The 21,650-nt window shown below is 44.9% G+C and overlaps 1 protein-coding gene and 1 long non-coding RNA gene across 2 annotated transcripts; one reads left to right on the top strand and one right to left on the bottom strand.

Annotated features, from left to right (window-relative positions):
• Window positions 1-255: 255 nt before the first annotated feature.
• Window positions 256-6,358, top strand: LOC121456959. The gene is made up of 3 exons (XR_005975670.1): window positions 256-349; window positions 743-803; window positions 6,258-6,358. It is a non-coding gene; the product is annotated as an uncharacterized LOC121456959 (long non-coding RNA).
• A 2,705-nt stretch (window positions 6,359-9,063) lies between these two features.
• Window positions 9,064-9,365, bottom strand: LOC121463494 (40S ribosomal protein S27-like). Its single transcript, XM_041675747.1, has one exon. It carries the CDS (start codon window positions 9,337-9,339, stop codon window positions 9,064-9,066), a length of 276 nt encoding a protein of 91 aa, XP_041531681.1. The 5' UTR covers window positions 9,340-9,365.
• Between the last annotated feature and the right edge of the window lie 12,285 nt (window positions 9,366-21,650).

Raw genomic sequence — 21,650 nt, 5'->3', positions numbered from 1 at the left:
CCAACCTTCTTGAATTTTAAATAATAGTCATTCTAACTGGCACAAGATAGTATCTTTCTCATTTCGATTTTGATTTCTCTAATTAAAATATGCTAAATATCATTTGTCTTCGGCTCTCCCTGGGACTCTAGCTTGTTCACTGTGGTGTTCGTCTTCAGGTCCAAGGTGAGCTGATGTGGGAGCCCCCTCTGTGTGCTGTCATTACCATTAATGAATAAAGAAACTGCCTTGGCCTGTTGATAGGGAAGAACTTAGGCAGAGAAGACAGTACTGAATGCTGGGAGGAAGAAGGGAGGAGTCAGGAGACGCCATGGATCTCCCCTGCCAGAATAAGACTGAAACTTAGCCGGTAAGCCACTGTCACATGGCGATACACAGATTAACAGAAATGGGTTAAACTAAGATGTAAGAGTTAGCCAATAAGAAGTTAGGGCTAATGGGCCAAGCAGTGATTTAATTAATACAGTTTCTGTGTGGTTATTTTGTGGCTAAGCTAGCCGGGTGACTGGGGTGAACAAGCGGCCGCCTCTTGCAACAGTGATCATAGCTTCTTACTGTGTAGTTTCTGAAAGAGAAGGGACTAAATACAACTAAAGCTGATAAAATAACAAGCCAGGAAGCAGTGGCAAAGGCAACGAGTGTGATGGGGAAGGGGTTGGTAGCTCTTCCAGATTGCAAGTCTGGGACATTCAGCTTTAGACATAGCTGACCTGGCTCATCATGCCAATAATTCTTCCTGCAGACTCTGCTTCCTTCTCTTGTACAAGGAAAAATATGTTGATGAGCTCAAAGCAACAGATACTGTAAGTAATGTGTAATTGCTGATAAACAAATGGCATCAAAACTGACTCCTGTCTTTAAGAAATTCCATTATTCAGAGGCTAGAAACTGCCACCCCCACCGCGGCTGCCACCCCCACCCCCACCATCACCACCACTGCCACCTCCACCACCTCCACTCCCTATCCCCCCACCACCACACCCACCTCCACCACCACCACCCCACCACCACCTCCACCTCTACCCCCACCACCACTCCCCCTACCACCGTCACCCCACCACCACCTCCACCCTTCACCCCCACCACCACCACACCCACCTCCACCACCACCACCTCCACCCTCCACCCCCCCACCACCGCCACCCCACCACCACCACAGAGCCCTCTCTGATGACATCAGCCCCTGTTGATCACCAGTCTCCCTAATACTCAAGTACTTATTTTCTGCATGTTTATCTTTACATAATGGCATATGTAGCTTCACAGTTTTAACTTTGTATGTATGGAAGTCTCTTAGGTAGGGCTTCTATTGCTGTGAAGAGACACCATGACCAGGGCAACTCTTATAGGAATGCATTTAATTGGGGTGTCTTGCATACAGTTTCAGAGGTTCAGCCCCTTTTTATCATGGTAGGCAGCATAGCAGCATGTGGGCAGGCGGTGCTGGAGCTGAGAGTGCTAAATCACCACTCAGAGACAGCAGGACGTTGCCTGACTGTCACACTAGGTGAAGCCTGAGAGAAGACCTCAAAGCCCTACCCTAGCGGCACACTTCCTCCCTCCCACAAGGTCCTCCAAATAGTGCCTCTCCCTTTGGGGACCATTTTCTTTAAAACCACCACAGGGAGTATGGACACAAGGTGGACAGAGCTGTGTCCCAGCTACTGAGGAAGCTAAAGCTGGTACCACAGTCTACCTGTGAGTTCAGGATCAGCCTGGGAAACACCGGAAACAGAAAAGAAAATTATCCAAACCATAAAAATATGAACATGTACATTTTATACCCCAAATCAGTTGCTTTCAGGTCACATTTTTAAAAATGAGAGAGGTACGTATGTAGCGTCTATGTATGTAGCACTTGCCACTGTAGCTTTTCCAAAATCTCTATCGCCTGCCGCACAAATGACACTGACAGGAATTTTACTTCAGCCAGAAATGCACAAGACAAGAAAGAAAGAAAGAAAGAAAGAAAGAAAGAAAGAAAGAAAGAGCAATGAAATAGTAGAAAGCAGAGAGAGTCAGTGGGAATGGCTTAACAAAGCTTTGAAAAAAGTCCAGACACTGATGACCTGTGTAGAAGGAGCTGCAGGCTGCCTTCCTGCCACCTGGCTCCTGGCCACCTGGCTAGCTTATGCCCCAAAATAACAACACACAAATTGTATTCATTTAAACACTGCTTGGCCCATTAGCTTTAGCCTCTTACTGGTTAACTCTTACATCTTGATTAACCCATTTCTAATAATCTGTGTAGTACCACAAGGTGGTAGCTTACCAGGAAAGATTCTAGCCTACATCCATCTCAGGTGGAAGAATCATGGCATCTGCCTCAATTCCCTTCTTCCCAGCATTCTGTTCTGTCTACTCCACCCACTTATATTCTGACCTATCAGGCCAAGCAGTTTCTTTAGTAATTAACCAATGAAAGCAACACATAAACAGAAGACCCACCTACATCAGACTTGGGCCATGGAGACCCCAGAATGACTCACCAGTAAGACACCCTGGACACCTTTGTGGGTGAGGGGACAGCTCTGCAGGTGAGACCTGGTACAGGCGGAAGTAAAGCTGCTCGAGCAGAAGAAACCAACTTCCCCCTGAGAGGGAGAACCCAGACACAAAGGTCGAGACCCTTGACCCCACGGGATCAAGGACATACTGTCAAGATCGTCAAGATAGAGGACACCAGGTGCAGCTGGGATTGGGAAGTGTTTAGTATGTTCTGATCAACCCAACATCAATGACAAATTTTGATATCATGACTGTTATCAACCAGAGTTAGCTCCTAGCCAATGGACTAAGCATTTTCCATAGTTATTGTTAGGAATTTTTTCTAACTCAAGTTCTCTGCCAATGCAAAAATCCCAATCAAGTCAAATCACAACAAGCCAAATTAAAAGATATCCAGGTTTAATGGGATTCCTGCACTCTCAGGTGGCCCGAATGCAACTATGAGTGGCAGGAAGAGACCACATGTTCCTCTTCTGGGAGCTCACTTAAATACCCTGTGGGAGTGATCCTAATCCCCTTCAGACCAATACAACTCTCAGGCCTGGGGGCTGGGACGGATGCAAGGGGCTGGGGTCTATGCTCCCAACTTAACAGTTATCACACATATAATCTTCAAATAAATCCAAGGAGACTAGTACTATTGTTTTTCCCTAACACACAGGCAAAAAAAAAATCAAATTTTACATAGTTAAGAATCTGGCCAAAGAGCCCAACACCAATAAGTCTGAACCTGAGCCATTTTATTATACCATTTTCACTAATCATTAATTGTTACAACCTGCATGGTTTAAGGCTTGATCTAATTGTGGTGAACTAAGCAACAACATCAAACACACACAAGGAAAAGCTGAGGTCAATCTAATGGGCCGTACACTCGGATGCAAACTCAGCATGTTTCTTAAACACAGAACAATCCAGGAGGAGGTGGTCTCCATAAGGGAGTAATCTCAGGCTGTGGCCATCTTGCTGGTGGGGTGGAGGGTGGAGCTACAGTTAATACTTTTTCCACACACTTTCAACTTCCTTACTGGAACAGAGTGGAGGTCGGAGGCTTTGCCAGCCCCATGTGTCTGAGATGCTGGGATCCTTGACATGGCTGTGCTTGTCTCAGCAACACGCATGCACTGGGGACTTCATTTGTTCATTTAATCATCCAACCAACATTTACTATAAGTCAAATGCTGCATCATTAGAGGTTGCACAGGTGGATGTAGAAAGTCATATGAGAAAAATCCTCAACTGAGAAAATGCCTCCATGAGATCAGGCTGTAAGAAAGCTGTAATGGTCTATCCTGTCCCTTTAAGAGACAAGCCACACCCACTCCATTCCCCATCCACCGAGGCAAGCTGATCTTCTTCAGCTTCCCACCTGAGTCTCTCTCTCTCTCTCTCTCTCTCTCTCTCTCATTCTCTCTCTCCTCTTTCCCTTCCTCCCCTTCCCTTCCATAACCCACTAAATAAATATCCAACTTCACTCTGCATGGCCTGCCCATCTATGGCAGTCTCTCACCCACTATGTGGCTTCCTGCCTGGGACCCAGCTGCCTTCGTGGCCTGCCATGGTCTCATGGCCACCACTTGGGGACCTGCAGCATTTTACTTAAACCATTACAAAAGCCTGTAAGGTATTGTTTTTTAATTAGTGATTAATGTGGAAGTACCTAGCCTGTTGAGGGTGGTACCACTCCTGGGTGCTTAAGAAGGCAGGCTGAGCAAGTTACAAGGAGCAAGCCCATAAGCAGGACTCCTCCACAGGCTCTGCATTGACTCCTACCTCCAGGTTCCTACCCTGAGTTCTGCTCTGACTTCCCTGAATGATGAACTACAAGCTGTAAGCTGAAGTAAACCCTTTCCTCCCCAAGTTGCTTCTGACATTTTATTATGGCATAGAAGTCCTGACTAAGACAAAGGGGACTATAATCTATGGCCTCTGCTCTCAAGGAGCTCATGAGATAAAGTAGTAAATTAATAAACAGATTTCAGTGATATATTAAACAAGTAATCGGCTCCCCCCCCCCAGCATTGGTTTTGAGCCCAGGGATTCAAACACAGGGACAAACTCACCGCCACCGATCTGCAAATGCGGCCTTGAAAAAGTGGCTGCTCGATCTGAGATCCTACTCTTTCAGCAACTCATCTATGCCCATGTGTGGGCCTGTGTGAAGAGTGAAGGAAATCCAAAGTCTTGGACAGACCCCACAATTCTCTCTTCAATATCCTTAAAGCAATGAGTTTCCGACTGATTTTCCATTCCATGGAACACTGTAAATGTCAAAGGGCACGCTCCTCGGGTCCCCGTCTGAGGCCGCTTCAGTCTAAATAGAAGGCCGTTGTGGGGTGAAGGATAAGGGTGGCCCTTTCCCTCCCTGCCTCACATCTTCCCTGGAGCTGGAGCCAGGAAAGGCACGGCCAGGTTTCTTAGCTGTCAGTAACTTCCTGAGCCTTGGTGCATGTGGATTTGGGAGGCGATTACTCACAAGGGGTGCTGGGAAAGCATCCTCAGAGGCACCCTATTGGACAGACTCTTGCAATGCCCTCCTGTGGCTTCTAATTCTCACCTTTACCAAACCATCCATCTTGACACCTTCAAACCAGAATCCCAACTCCTGTCTCCTCAGCCTTGAGCCTTGGCTCCAGGCACTCCTAAGTGGGAAGCTTTTTATCAAACCCTGCCCACAGGACTCAGGGATCTGTGTGAAAGAGGAGGTGGGAAGATGGTTAGGGCCAGAGAGGAGAGGCTCTGAGGAAACAGCAGTCTTCTGGGCGCCTCAGGGCTGATGCACATTATCTCACAGAGACTATGACAGCTGGACCTCCACAGCCCCAAACCAGACAGAACCCAGCACTGCGAAGGGAAAGTGAACCAAAAATCCCTTTCTTAACCAGGAAGCTATTTGTAATCATTACCTGTGGGAAGGGGCAAATCTGACTTCTTCAATGAAGTGTCACTGGATATAACCACAGTCCAGGAGAGGCCCCAGGCCCAGGAGGAGCTAGTCAAGACGACATAGACTCTGTGCTTGTCCTATGTGCTTTTTGTTTTGTTGCTTTCTTGTTTGGTTTGGTTTGGTTTTTGGTCTATTGAGTTTATTTTGACTTTTCATTTTTAGGGGTTTTAGTTTTTGGCTTTTGTTTTTAAGAGCGAGAGTGGGGGGGGAGAAATGAAGAAAGGAGGGAAGGAGGGAAGAAAGGGAAGAAAAGGAAAAAAATAGGAAAGGAGGAAAGAAGGAAGGAAGAAAGAAAAAGGAAGAGAGAGAGAACATAAAGATGAGGAGTATGAAGGTAGGGAGGATCTAGGGGAAGTTTGGGGAGGAGAAAGAATATGATCAGAATATTGTATAAATTTTTTCATGAAAAAGACCTACAACTGTCTTTAAAAGGCTCTGGGCTACTTTGTTACGTTCATTCTCGTGCCTGATCAATTCATAACACTCGCAAGTTGTTCTGAAACTAAATACAGCACATTTCGGATGGAAAGAAGCTGTCCTCTACGCAGCCCAGGGACAGGTAGGTGGCCCAGCTCCACCTTTCGCCCTCAGGAGTCTCAGGAGCAATCCCTACTTATCGATACCGGATCAATACTGGGGAACTTCTGGTCTGGTCTCAGACAGCCCTCCTGAAGGTCCTGTCCTTGACCTGAGGGCAAAGGAAAGTTCCTCTTCCATTCCATCCCTGTGGGCAGCAGCAGAGGAGTGCAGAGCACAAGCTGACAGTCCTCTGAGAAACATCCTCCCTCTCTGGTTCTTCCAGTTTTTCCATCCTGAAGTCATGCCCTGGCTCACAGAACCATGCTGGTCCTCTCCCCTTTGCAACTCCAGCACCTGTGGTCCAGCATCTGCCCCAAAACGTGGCTGTACTTGGTACCTGCTTTCACTGTCAGACACTGGACTCTTTGTGTCAATTGGTGAGTGATATGAACAGGTTCTGTTTCAACAAATGATGATGACATATCTTTAGAAGTGTGACCATAAAAATCCTTTCCACACAGAGACTTGAACTTTCTTGAAGGAATTTGTAAAGTTTAAGATTGACTTTTGAACTACTTCCCAGGCAGGAGCCTCCTTTGCTCCAAAGGGTGAAGCTACATGCATAGCGCACTCCAAGAAGGACAGCGTGTAATAAGACTACATGGTGTATGCTGGCTAATGCTGGAAGTTGAGCTCTGAAAGTTACATTCTAGAAGTCTCAATTGCTGTGCTAAAGAGTTCACCCTTGGGCTGGCCATGCAGAACAGGGGTAGGGTACCTGCCCAGCACACACTACACCCTGTGTTGTGTTTCCAACATCACAAAATAAAACAAGTTTGGCTTTTACTGAGCTCTATAGGGAACCACAGAGAAAGGAGGTCTAGCAAAAGAAAAGTCTGTGGAAAGGGAGACTCATGACTAGAGGCAAGGGAAGCAGAAGTAAGGCAAAAGTAATCTGCTTCCTTCTGCTTATCCGTAAACACTTCGTCTTCTGAAGTATCATGGGTACAGAGACTACTCACATGCTTGCTAAATTTTTCTCTAAGGTCATTTCTTAGTTTTAGAAATTTGTTTTTCTTAGTATGCCATACACATACACACTCTCACACACATGCAAACACACACATACTCACACAAGCTCAAACTAATGATGTCAACACAAGAATTCATCTCTGAGACAAAGGTTAAGCTTAGGGGTCTTGCCTCTCACTGTACACACAGTTATCAAAATGTTACTTGGGAATCACAGTCTATTTCACAACAGGTAGATAAGTTGACCCCACAGCAACAATGTTCCAAAGTTCATATAATTGTTAACATCCAAACTGAGCTCACTTGTTCACTTTGGGTTTTTTGTTTTTGTTTACTGTTATTGTTTATTGTTATTATATGGACATGCTACTATCCCTGAAGCTAGTTATTCACCCACAAAACTTTTTCTCCTGGACAAAAAAAAAAATAAGAATAACTAAATGTTGACAACGATTTCTGTCCCTCCCAGTCCCACAGCCATTCACAATCCCAAAAAAAACACACAGAGGCCTACATTAATTATAAAATGGTTGGCCTATTAGCTCAGGCTTCTTATTAACTCTTATGTTCTACATTAACCCATATTTCTTGTCTGTGTCAGCCATGTGGCTTGGTACCTTTTATCAGCGAGGCAGTCACATCTTGTTTCCTCTGTGTCTGGGTGACAATGACAGACTGAGCCTTTCCTCTTCCCAGAATTCTTCTGTTCTCATTGCCCTGCCTATACTTCCTGCCTGGCCACTGGCCAATCAGTGTTTTACTAACAATAACAGTGAAAAATCTTTACAGGGAACAAGACCATTGTCCCACAGCACTTCTACCCCCTAAACCTTTTTTCAAAACAAAAACTCTGAATCTAATCTCCTTTGTTTAGTTTTCTTCCTGCCCATTATCCATAACAACTTGTAACTAACACTCCAAACAAAGAAAACCATCCATAATCCATTTTTCAGGAATGTGGGCATAGTTGTCTAAGCTACTTTCTGCTGATTGGGAGCATTGATAATCTTATGGGGACCTAAAGAAAATTTAGAATCATGGTCAAGTCCTTACTGGAATATTCTATGAGGCTTGATAATCTCAGCCAGCAATCTTGAGCCTGTTCTGGATATAGAACTCAGAAGAAACTCCAACAGAGCTCCTCTGAAATGTTGGATCATTTGGGCCATAAACTCCTATCAGAGATTTTTTTTTCATGGGTCATCCTTGATCAAACCTAGTTTTTCTTAACCCAGAATGAATCCACAGCCTCTCATTTCCTTTTCCTGTGGAAAAAAAAGCAAAACCTCTTCTCCAAAGTAACATATCTTTTGACTTAAACTTTGAAGCCAAGGCATTTTCAAAATATATATGTGGTATTAATCCAGCAGCATTTGTAATTAAATGACTTTTAGCAGCTATTGTTCAGCCATCAAGCCATTCAAAGACAACAAAATAACATACGGTATCCAGATTTTCTGTTTATTTTCCATCTTTACATAGCTTTATTTTAAACTATATTTTTATTTTTTGGTGAGTTTTTTTTTTAAGAACATAATTTCTCTGTGTATCTTTGGCTGCCCTGGTACACACTCTATAGACCAGGCTGTCCTTGAACTCACAGAGATCTGTCTGCCTCTGCCTCCCAAGTGCTGGGATTAAAGGTGTGTGCCACCACACCCAACTACTCTCTTTCTCTTTCTTTTTTTTTAAGGATTTTATCCTTTTACTTTTCTCTCCCAAGCCAACATATATTTTTAAACACACTGTAAACAATTTAGAGGTTTTCTTTGTTTGAATCTATCTTTACTGTATATCTCTCTCTTTTTGAACACATGAGTCTTGAGTTTGCTAAGCGTTATGGCTAGGATTAAAGCCAGGGTTTTGATGTTTGGATCCACCCCATTCCTTAGCTTTCAGAGTCTATAAACACCATGTTTATCGCCACAATGCTATGGAGTTTCAAGGTCCTTGCCACCACCAAGTAGCATAATGTTGGCTATTCACAGACATCATTTAACTGTTTTGTGGTGGGGCTATATATATATCCAAAATGTGTTTATTGGGATGGTTCCCACTCATCTCGAATCAGGTGCTTTTCGGTGCTGCTTCCTCCTGAAGGAGCATCCTTCTGCCAGTCTTGCTTTCCCGCATGTAGGCTGACAGAGGACAGGGGAGCAGCCGACACACAGGACTACCGTCTGTGCATGGCTAAAGACCGTGGTGATTTTATAGCATCCTGGACACTTCACATCCATAAAGTAGGAATTGGGGCTCTGCACCAGGCGCTTTTTCTTGTGTTTCCTTTTTTCCTCCTCTGGTGAGGGATGAAGGAGATCCTTTGCGAGAGGCATGTTCTCGTAGGGAGTTCGTCACCGCTGGAAAGGCATGGTGGGGAATCTTAAAAAGAACTGCAAGGATTTTGCAATGAAAGCTAAGTCAGGAAGCCTCTCTTAAATGAGACACACTTGCCTCTAGCAAACAGAGCCCACCTGAGAAAATACTGCTACCAAGAAGCCGTGCTTAACTCTGTTCTTTTGTGTCCAGAATTACTTCCCAAGCTCTCTCAGGTCTTTTGTGACTGCAGTTCTCATGTTGTCACCATTTGTTGCCTGAGTGCTGTGGGATAATGGTCTTGTTTCCTGTAAAGATTTGTCACTTCTATTGTTTTAATAAAATGCCGATTGTTTGGTAGCCAGGCAGGAAGTATAGGCAGAGTGACCAGGCAGGAAGTATCGGCAGGGCAACAAGAACAGGAGAATTCTGGGAAGAGGAAAGGCTCAGTCTGTAGTCATCACCCAGATGCAGAGGAAGCAAGATATGACTGCCTTGCCAATAAAAGGTACCAAGCCACGTGGTTGGCACAGACAAGAATTATGGGTTAATGTGGGATATAAGAGTTAATAAGAAGCTTAAGGTAATAGGCCAACCATTTTATAATTAATGTAGGCCTCTGTGTGTTTCTTTGGGACTGTGAACGGCTGTAGGAATGGGCAGGACAGAGATCTCTGTCAACATAAACACTCTGAGAGAAAACAGTAGTTAAAACATATATATCTGAGTGGGCATAGTCAATCTGGTTCCTCTTTGGAAGATAATGGTCCACCCTGAGAGGCTCCTTCCCCATTGCTGTCCCAGCCTTGTATTTCCTTAATTAGATTCCATATTACATATGACTTCACCCAACATATCATCATATTCATGTTTTCAATGGGATCATGGGATTTTTCTTAATTAAACATAAAGTAAGTTTCAATGTTCAGATTTCAATAGAAAAAACGAGAGATGTCTTTTATAACCTTCTCCAAATGCCCTACCTTTCTCCAGATCAGTATTGATTACAAAGCCATTCACCACATGACCAAAAACACCTAAAAGAAGGTCACCAAGTCTGCTACCACCCTAAAGAAAACTAGTCTTGGGCACTGTCTCCTTGACACCCACACCTCACAGCACTCCCTAAAGGTCAAGTCAGACACTGTCCCAGTGTCTCCTGAGCCCCATGTCAGGCCCTCTAGCAGACAGCAGGCCTTCAACAAAGTTCCTTGTCCTGTTGATGTCCATGCAAGGACAATCAGGCCTCTTAGAAAGCCTGTCACAGATATTCTGAAGACCCTATTATTATTATTATTATTAGTTTTCTTCCAATCAGTAATTGTTTGATTACTCCTATAATAAGAATTATGAAAAGAAGATCCAGTCCCAAGAAGAATGGAGCAGAACACGTCTTTTCAGGGAAGGCTTGTAGACCAATCTTCTCAACTGGATGGAGAGATGCCTAGAAATAGTGAGGTCTGAGGGGGTATTTCCAGAGAAGACTGGCATATGGGACAATAATTTTGGGGAAAACGCAACTCAGTGGTACAGTAGGGGAGCTGGATGACACATACTTCCAAAGAGAAAGCCAGACAGTAGGTAAATCTATTGTTGGTGCCACTGGCCATGGCCACTGGGCTCCATCTTCCTCATCCTCTCTGTGTGGACTCAAAACAGACATCCAGAGGTCTCCCAAGCTTTGGCATCACACCGAGGCTGCTGTGCCTTTTGGATTTTAGCGTTAACCAACTACTAAGTCTGTGCCTCTCCGGTGTATAAATGACTATCATCAGACTCCCAAGCCTCCAATCATATAACTAATCCAATCCAATACACGTAATCTCTTGGTTCCATTCCTCTAGAGAATTCTAATACCAGCTGTTTCTTAAACAATAGATAGGAAACCTTCCTTGAGCCTACTAATTTGAATGCAACGAAGGATCAACAAGATTACTTGCTAAGCCTCTGCTCTGGGGAGAATAGCCTATACAGTGTGCAAGGCAATCACTTCCAGCTTGGCAGGAGTGATCATTAGTTAATGGGCCCAAATAATCCTCCAATAACCTATTAGGTCTTTATAAAAAAAACACACTATTGTTTGTTAATATGTTGCAAACACTCATCTTAATATACGTATTTGGTTTAGGAGAAACCTACAGCACAGGGTATAATTATAGTCTTTACATACATTTTATAGCATCCCTGATCCTCTTGTATAACTGGGTGTGTTTATGGCTATTTTATATGGAACTTGGTAGGGTTTATGCTTTAGAGGATGATAGTTGTAGCTCTCATAAGTTGATCAAGACTATACTTTATTTGGTACTAAGTCCCTGGTCAGCCTTTAATTTTAACGGCACCATTGTCACAAAGTAGAAAATGGTTTGTTTTATGAAGGACGTGATTCCTAAGGATGCAGTGTGGTCAGCAAAGGGAGAACTATAAAGTCCAGGAACACACACGTTCAGCTGCAGTGCTATGTCTTAGGTAAGGACTGACTAACAGATTGTGACATGGATAACCAGCAGATGCTTTGTGGAGAAAATAGACTTCAATCTGGTACTTGACAGGAGAGGAATAGAGTAAAACGTGTAGACACCGTAGGTGGGGACAGTTATTGTCATTTAGTTTCTGCTGAACAGATGAGGTCTTTGCCCTAGGTCAGCTCACTCTGCTCTCATTACTGTAGTAGATCACAGATAACAGAATATCTTGGGTACAAAAGTGAACACTGCTATGTCCTTTATGATATAACAAATAATTATTATTGCCATGACCCGGGCATCATCCTGAGGTGACATCTACAGACAATTGTAACTAGGTCTTTGTTCTCCAAAGGCTCACAGTTCAGTGGGGGAGACAGAAGCAGGTGATGCAGCATAAGAAATCTTAGAAAAAGACACAGAAAAAGAAGGTACATGTGTAGGCACAAGAAAGGGACAAATACAGGTGTAAAAGGAAGCCCTGCTGCCTCTCTCGAGCCAGAGCAGCCTCAGCTCATCCTACAAGGTCTCATGTAGCCCAGGCTAATCTCAAATTCTGTGCAGCAGAGTTCCTGATTCTCATGGTTCCCCCTTAATTGCTGGGATTACAGGCACGCACCACGCCAACACCCAGCTATCTCTCAAGTTTAAGTGGTATGCTGGAATGTCCCAGGGTTCAGTCCTGTGGTCCCTTTTTATTCCTAATCTATCACGTGGTCTCATTTAACACTAGGATATCTAGACTTTGAATGCCTTCAATGTGTGTAAGCCTGTATGAATGCTAACCCTACCCTCTTCCCTGGATACCTTTACTCATATGATGTATCCAAAGATATAGTTAATCAGAATAAAGGTCCTAGTTTCCTATCACCATATATGAAAACATACGTTCATAGTTCATGCACACATCACACACCACCACCACTGTGACACTATTTCTTTAACTCAATAATAGGCAACCATCCATCCATTCAATACTTCCAGTTTCTCAAGCTGAAAACCTTGGTTTTAGATGTACTTCTTTCTTTTCTGTGCTATCTACAATCAAGATCTGATCCCATTTTGCCCCTATCCCTGCCATTACCCAAATCCATACCTCTACTGCCCTCTTCTCAATAACTGCTCAGTGACCTCCCTGCCTCCACCACATCCTCGTGTCCTCCGCGGAGCGACCTCCTGAGGGCTCCCTGTTTCTCGCAGAGTAAGACCCAATTTTAAAAGCCCACATATGATCTACCTGTTTTGTTATTTTTATTTTTTGTTGTTTGTTGGTACTGAGGATGAAGCCATAGCCTCACATTAACCGGGTAGACGCATTACCATTGACATTATGCTGACACTCACCTCACCTGTCCAAAATACCTTCACTCTTGATGTGCTGCTGCACCTACATAGACATACCTCAGACAGGGCGAGTAGCTTCCTAAAAACTTTCGCTTTTGCTGTTCTAGGTGCCTAGAATGGCAGTTCTCAATCTGTTAGTCAAGATCCCTTAGGGAAGGGGGGGAGAACAACCCTTCCACAGGGGTCTTCTAAGAGCATCAGAAAACATAGATATGTACATTACAGTTATGAAGTAGCAACAAAAATAATTTTACAGTTGGAGGTCAGCACAGCAGGAGGAACTGTATTAAAGGGTCACAGCGTTGGGAAGGGTGAAATATTCTTCCCTGAATACTGGTTTCCTTCGCATTCTGCTCACATGTTACCTTCTCAGGAATGTCCTTGGACACCCTGTATAAAAAGGCATGTCCTCATCTTAGTCTTTCTTTTTCCTCTTTGCCTAGCTTGCTTTTTTTAGCATAGCACTTGCTACCTGAGCTAGCGTCCATTTGTGTATGAATCAACTATCTACCCAGCATGCTCCACACAGGAGACGTGAATCCTTCATTCCATGCTCTCCACAAGAACCAAAATAGAGTTTGGTAAAGTGTTTATTCAAATACTTGTTGAATAAACAAATGAATAGACTTAAGAAAGCTCAAGACACCATGCTCCCTGAAGGCTGTGGCCACATGGCCACTGACTGTAGTTGGAAATGGTTCCACTGGAAATGGCCTACTTCAGCCAAAGAGCTGATGACACCCAGATGTCCTGCTGAGAGCTGGCAATGTATCGGGAAACATTATCTTGCCCTGGTACCCAAAACTGAGCACCGGATTATTACATGCAGATCAACCTGTTGTTTTAAAGAAATGTCTGAGTTAAAATGGACACAAAGCAAGTCAGATGTGGTGGTACACACCTGTACACTCCTAGCACTCAGGAGTCAGGGTTTGGTGGAGAGACACAAGTTCAGGAGCCAGCCTGGTCCACAAAGTGAGTTTCAAAATAGCCAGGGCTACATTTTTTTTTTAAGTTGCAAGAATTTGGGAAATGAAGAAACCTACAGGAAAATGGGACAGATATTTGAGTCTGAAGTAACTGAATCTTAAAATCAAAACACTGTGATCAAGGTTAAGGTGAAAATGCCTGCCTAGTACAAAATTCAGAAGTGGGGGTGGGGATGAACAACTGGGAGGTGTCGTGGTAGATTGGGAAACCGGGCGCCATGAGATAGCCACACCTGGGGATAAACCCAGGCACCGCTGCAGGACTGTGAGTTACATGCAAACCCCTGTGAACTACTCTCCGGACATAAAATGAAGACAAAGGTCTGGGCATGGTGGCACACACCTTTAATCTCACCGTTTAATGTCAGCACTTGGGAAGCAGAAGCAGGTGAATCTCTCTAAGAGTGAGATTTTGTCTAGCAGAGCGGGAAGTGGGGGGAGGAAGGACAGAGAGAGAAAGAATGAAGATACCTATGTCACAAATCTGTCAGAATTCAAGGCAGGAACCTAAAGGCAGGAACTGGCAGACCACAGAGGAATAGCAACTACTGCTTTCTCCCCATGGCTCACTCAGCTTGTTCTCTTAGACAGCCCAGAAACTCTGCCCAGGGCTGCACTCGCCTGTCTCAATGAAGAAAATACCACACAGACACGCCGTGCCGCAGGTCACTCTTGTGGAGGCAGCTCCTCAGCTGAGACTCCTTCTCTACAGGAGTGTTAAGTTGACAACCGAGATTAGCCACCACGCAGTATTAGTTTTTAAACAATGTTTTGAGTAAATGTAGAAGCTATAGAGCTGTGTATAAGATTGCAATGTTTTTTTTTTTCATTTATCTTCCAACTCCTGCATTTTCTACCATAACAGCGTAATTTAAAGCCTTCTTCAATGAGTTCACTGTATGCCCTGGGTGTTCTATGTGGCCAGTTTCCAAGGTATGATTTAGTTTAAAAATCATTTGTTCTAGGGGCTGGACAGATGACTCAGCAGTTAGGAGCTGACTGTTCTTCCAGAGGACCCAGGTTAGATTCCCAGCACCCACATGGTGGCTCACAACCGTCTGTAACTCCAGTCCCAGGGGTCTCACACTCTCCTGGCTTCCTTGGGCACTACACCAGAGGAGTCCACAAACAGAGATAAAAAGATCCATGTACTTAACATAAAATAAAAACAAATTAAAAATGCTATAAAATTTGTTTGCAAGTTAAATAAACTGCACAAGCATCCAATACCTCCAAAGGCCATGATTTGTGTGATAATTTCGTATGTCCAAAGCCCTGTTCATCAACCAATATCTCTGGTATAATAATTAAGTTCATTAATATGCATCTTGAGTATCTGGACCATTACTTATGTGTTAACATTTTCTTTGTACTTTTGACCTTAGATGTCCTTAAATTCAGTCACCAGCCCTCGGTTTTCATCCTTAGTAGAGTTACAGAGAACAAAGGTGAGACACTTGAGTAAGTCGATGTTGAAAAGAAGGTTGAACTTTTTCCCATTGAAAAAGTCTCCATTTTGTTTATACCTTCCCAGGCATGTGTGCTGGCTAGTTTTTATAGCCTGTTTGAGTGTTCCACTAAGGGAAACCTCCATGGACAATGTGCCTCGATCAGATTTGCGTGTAGGCAAGTCTGCCAGGCATTTCCTTGATTGTTGATTGATGTGGGACAGTCCAGCCCTCTGTGAGTGATGCCATCCCTGGGCAGGTGGTCCTGGGTTCTCAGACAACAGGTTGAGCGTACCTGGGAGAGCCCACTGTGAGTGATGCCATCCCTGGGTAGGTGGTCCTGGGTTCTCAGACAACAGGTTGAGCGTACCTGGGAGAGCCCACTGTGAGTGATGCCATCCCTGGGCAGGTGGTCCTGGGTTCCATAAGCCAACAGGTTGAGCGTACCCGGGAGAGCAAGCCAGTGCAGCATTCCACATAGTGGAGTATTCTTCTCATACAAGCATTTCTCAAATCGGCCTTTGATAAGTTTTATCAACCGAAACAGTTTATGCTCAGAATACAGGTGTTGTGCTAGGAAGGGGCTTCTTGAGGAGTATGGGGAAGGTAAGTGGCTCATGTAAGAGCCCCAGTAAATACCGCTGCAGATTTGAGGCTTGGCATGTTCTAACAGGATATAAATATGACTGACATTTCCTAATGGCCTAGACTGTTTGCTGTACAGAACCAAGTGTAGTGACAACGACGTGTTCCCAGTGGGTTGTCTGGATGGCTTCATTCTATTAAAATTCAGCAATGACTCAAGCGCCCATTAACATACCTTAGCTGCCACGTCTTCGCTGTCAGGAGCCAGATATCTTTTCTAAGTGATTCATCCCTTTATTCTAATGCCACATTTAATTTTCGTCTCTGCTCTCAGGGGCAGGAGGGAGGTAAAGGGGAGTGGGAGGGGAAGCGACCAGGATGCAGTCTGTACATATCCGGAATTGACAAAAAATAAGTCGAGTCAATATAAGAAGAAATAAAGAGAAGCATAATGAGAACAATTTCCTAGACAAGGAACCTAGACTGGGCATGGCTACAAGCTCACTGATGTCCCCACAGGGGTTCCTCATAGACTTTAATGTACATTTCAGAGAATCTTAGTCATTTAGGAGAGATGACAGATGAAAGCAGAGAGGTCTGAGGAGTCAGGAACCACAGACTCTTGGCACACCTCTTAGGCTGCTGTGGAAGGTTCGACGGGAGGGTATCTGGTTCTGATTCTCTGGAGCTAACTACTTCATCTGCTGCTAGCTGTCCTTAGCTGGGCATGAATGTGAGGCGTGCCCTGGGGAGACTTTCTTCCTGCCTTTGCATTCCCAAGGGAAGGGAGGGCAGACTTGGGAAGCCTAGGTCTTCAGTCACAACCTACCCAGTGACCAGAAACAGCTAAATCAAATTTACAACATATGTCTCTACAACCTCCAATAACCAGTGGTCCCATGACCTTGTGTCTGTAACAAATACCAAACAAGGAGATTCAATTTTTCAGTTGGACTAATAAGGAATACTGAGGCTGAAACTCGGGGCTTTGTTTATGTAATTTTATACTATGGGCACACTAGAGACGTCACACAAGCTCGCAGCGACAGCAAAGGAAGATTCCCACCCTTCTTCACATCTGGGTGGCATCTGGGTGCAATTGTGACTTAAAGGAAAAAGGTCTCATGGGGGGAGAAAATCAATTACAGCCTCAAGGGAGAAAACGCCAATCACATCGGAGATACACTGTTCTTGTGCTCTTCGGAGGTTGTAGGTACCGCAAAGCACTGAGAGGAGAAAGTGGAACGGTCGGCCCTTGGTCTCTGGAGCTTAGAGTTTCATGTTCACTGAACATGCAACACAATGTGATAAAAGCACTGTGATGGAAAGAATTGCAAAGGACAATGTGACTCTAAGCTGTCTAAATCTAAGATGTTGCTAGGAGGCAGCATCCCAGTGATGCAGGTCCCACTTTGAGTCTTTCTTGATAGACTAGACTAACCTCGGCAAAACCTGAGTCCCAAAGAGACTTAGATGGTTGGTCACACTATTTGCAATGTAAATGCCCCTTCTCCTCCTAAAATAAAGTTACATTGCTCTCTACAAAATATAAATAAATAAAAAATAAGCCAAGTTCCTTCCAACAAGTTCCTGCAAACACAATGAGGACTCGGTTGTGGATGGAAACAAACATGTCTTTCAAGTCCTGCCAGACATAATATGGAGTCAGGGTCATGTCTTAGAAGCCACACATGGCTTCCCCAGCCCCCAACTAGTCTTGAGCTGACTGTTTAACCCATGTGGGTGTGTATTTGCTTACCAATTCACTAGTATACCAGACAGGCTAAAATAAGTCCTGCTGTTACATCGTCCTGGTTTAGAAGAACAAATTTGTATTTGTGCTTCAAGTCAGCTGGGACTATGCTTGCCACCCTCACACTGAGATGCCATCATGGCGAACACGTCCCCTAGGTAGAAGAGGAAGGACATTCTTCCTGCCTGTGGTAATGGTTTTGTCACCACCCATCAGCAAATCTTAAGTCAGCCATAGGTAACCGCATAGCCTGGCCTCCACTGACCAATGGGGAAACCTCACGATAAAGAAGCAGAACTGGGAAGAAATGAATTACAGGCAAAGGATGCTTGCTACTCCCGGAGTGACATGAATATGTCAAGCACACTCCCGGACACCCATCTCTTGCTTTAGAATTCCTTGATAGAACCACCGTGGTTAAAAATCCAAGTCGCGATGGTGGTCAAGGCTAAGATCTGGCAACTTCTGAGAAGTCAGTTCTGCTTCAACCTTTGTACAAACAAGGCAGATTTTTACACAGAGAAACACTCTCTGCATGCAGACCGAAGCTCTGGCCTTACCCAAATTCTTCTAGCAGGGACAGAAGGAGAGGCTGGCATGCAACAGCCTCCCTGCTACTGAGAAAACAAGCCTGTGTTACGAAAGTCATGGTTTTCCAGGGCCCTTTGTAAGCCACTGAATCATCTGGAACACATTTCCCTTGAGTTTTATAACATTTTGACTCAATTCCCTCATCCATTTCATCATAGGTTTCCTGTTCGTGCTAAAGATAGTCGTACACAAATTCTGTGGTCAGTATCTCAAAAAGGAAGCATATGCAAAGTCCGACCTCAGCCACTTCTTTTCCTGAGCAGAAGAGCTCCATTTCCTATAATGAACTGTCCAATTACAAAGCAACCTTGGGAGAGTTGAAAATGGCACACTTGAACAGCAAATGGCCTCTATTTGAGAAATCAGTCCTAGAAGTGGGTAGATATGAAACCTGACTGCAGAGTGATATAGCGAGGTGGGTTTCTACTAGGGATCATTGCGCAAGAGTCCCAATATAACTGAATTTATTTTTAATGACTAAAGTCATTTCATCATTAAGCTATGGTGAACATGTGCTTAACATAGTCCTTGTGTAGCGGGAACATCAAAAAGATCTGATCATTTAATTAAGCAAAATAAAATGTTTCTTTTAATCTGATGGATAAATGGGACTTTTCCAAAGAGTCTATAAAACTTAAATCAGGAGTCTGTCACCATGGTCCTGTTTGAAGATGAGTATCCTGATGGGTAGAATAGTGAGTGAGCCCTTCCCTTACCACTGGAGCAACTGTTTAGCAGTTTCTTATGTATTTAGGGCGATTTGGTTACTCTCGCTCCTTATGACCTGGGGAATGGAATTTTTTAGCAGAAATTCCCGAGGCTCCTGGACAGGAAATTGTCCAGTGATGAAACCCCAGGCAGAAAAGGAGCAGATTGCACTTGAAGTTATGAGGGCTGGTGGGGGCTGGAAATAAGCAAGGAGGAGAAGCTCCTGAGGATACAGAGAGTCTCCAGGTCAGCTCTATGCTTGGGAAATGATGAACTTTTCCTGATGGGACAGACGCCTTAGTGGTTTGTTCACATGCTCTTCTGCTGGAGGGCAGAGGTCTTAACAGACCTCAGCAGTTGCTGTACACTGCAGCAGAAGTGCAGAGGACTGCAGATCACACTGTAGCAGAGGACTGCAGAGCATACTGCCACAGAGGGCTGCAGAGCACACTGCAGCGGAGGACTACAGAGCAAACTGCAGTGGAGGACTACAGAGCACACTGCAGCACAGGACTACAGAGCACACTGCAGCAGCGGAGGACTACAGAGCACACTGCAGCACAGGACTACAGAGCACACTGCAGCACAGGACTACAGAGCACACTGCAGCGGAGGACTACAGAGCACACTGCAGCGGCGGAGGACTACAGAGCACACTGCAGCACAGGACTACAGAGCACACTGCAGCAGCAGAGGACTACAGAGCACACTGCAGCAGTGGAGGACTACAGAGCACACTGCAGCACAGGACTACAGAGCACACTGCAGCGGAGGACTACAGAGCACACTGCAGCACAGGACTACAGAGCACACTGCAGCACAGGACTACAGAGCACACTGCAGCACAGGACTACAGAGCACACTGCAGCACAGGACTACAGAGCACACTGCAGCGGAGGACTACAGAGCACACTGCAGCGGCGGAGGACTACAGAGCACACTGCAGCACAGGACTACAGAGCACACTGCAGCAGCAGAGGACTACAGAGCACACTGCAGCAGTGGAGGACTACAGAGCACACTGCAGCACAGGACTACAGAGCACACTGCAGCGGAGGACTACAGAGCACACTGCAGCACAGGACTACAGAGCACACTGCAGCACAGGACTACAGAGCACACTGCAGCACAGGACTACAGAGCACACTGCAGCACAGGACTACAGAGCACACTGCAGCGGAGGACTACAGAGCACACTGCAGCGGCGGAGGACTACAGAGCACACTGCAGCAGCAGAGGACTACAGAGCACACTACAGTGGAGGACTACAGAGCACACTGCAGCACAGGACTACAGAGCACACTGCAGCACAGGACTACAGAGCACACTGCAGCACAGGACTACAGAGCACACTGCAGCAGCGGAGGACTACAGAGCACACCGCAGCACAGGAATACAGAGCACACTGCAGTGGAGGACTACAGAGCACACTGCAGTGGAGGACTACAGAGCACACGGCAGCAGCGGAGGACTACAGAGCACACTGCCTGCACCTTACAAGCCTGTGAAGTCCCAAAAGCAACTGGGAAGAAACCCAGATTTCCCAATCCAGGAGCGACAGGTTCCCAGGGTTTCATAGGAGGGCATGAAGGAACCAGAAACTCTGCTCAAACTTTTAAAACCTGAATCACTGGTTGCTTTGATGAGTGTTTGGTCAAAGGTGCATGAGGTGTGTGATTCTAGCAATTGACTAGCCCAAGGCTACACAGAGTTCAACATCTCAAATCATATGACTAATGTCAGAATTAATTATGGCAAATTAAAAAACATAACACAGTAGAAAAGCCATCTACAGGGGGTCTTAACGTGGTCTTCCAAATTGACCTATAGATTCAGTGAAATTTTAATGTTCAACCACCCACTTTCTTTTCTCCTCTTATCCTTATCTCTGCCCAATGTTAAGAATCAAAAGCAGGGCCAATCTATCACTGAACTATACCCACACATCCCTGTAAGCCTTCCACTTCACAGTTTTGATATTTTAGACAGTTTCTCACTCTATAGTCCGGATGGCTCTGGAACTCACTAAGTAAACCAGGCTGGCCTTGAACCTATACCAACCCTCCTTTGTTTCCCAGGAACTGGTGTCATAGGTGTGTACCACCATGCTCATCAATGTCAGCAGCATTTTGAATAGAGAAATTAACAAACCGACTCTGATGTCACATGAGAGGGCTGAGGCGATGGCTCCATTGAGAACCTGTTTGGATCTTCAGCACCCACATAAAAAGCCAGGCATCGTGCCACGCGCCCATAATCCCAGAGATGGTGGGGTGGAGCCAGAAGGATTCCTAAAACTCCCTGGGAAACTCATCTTGTAAAATCAGTGAACTCAGGCTCAGTAAGAAACCCTATCTCAAAAAACAAGGGGAAGGATGATAGGGGAAGACACCAGATGTTGGCCTCTGGCCTACACGCACACACACAGAGACACACAAACGCACATAC

This window comes from Microtus oregoni, unplaced genomic scaffold (genome assembly GCF_018167655.1).
Source record: "Microtus oregoni isolate MIOR12 unplaced genomic scaffold, Mior012 000001F_ref0000356, whole genome shotgun sequence".
NCBI lineage: Eukaryota > Metazoa > Chordata > Mammalia > Rodentia > Cricetidae > Microtus > Microtus oregoni.
This window is presented reverse-complemented; position numbering and strand designations above follow the sequence as displayed.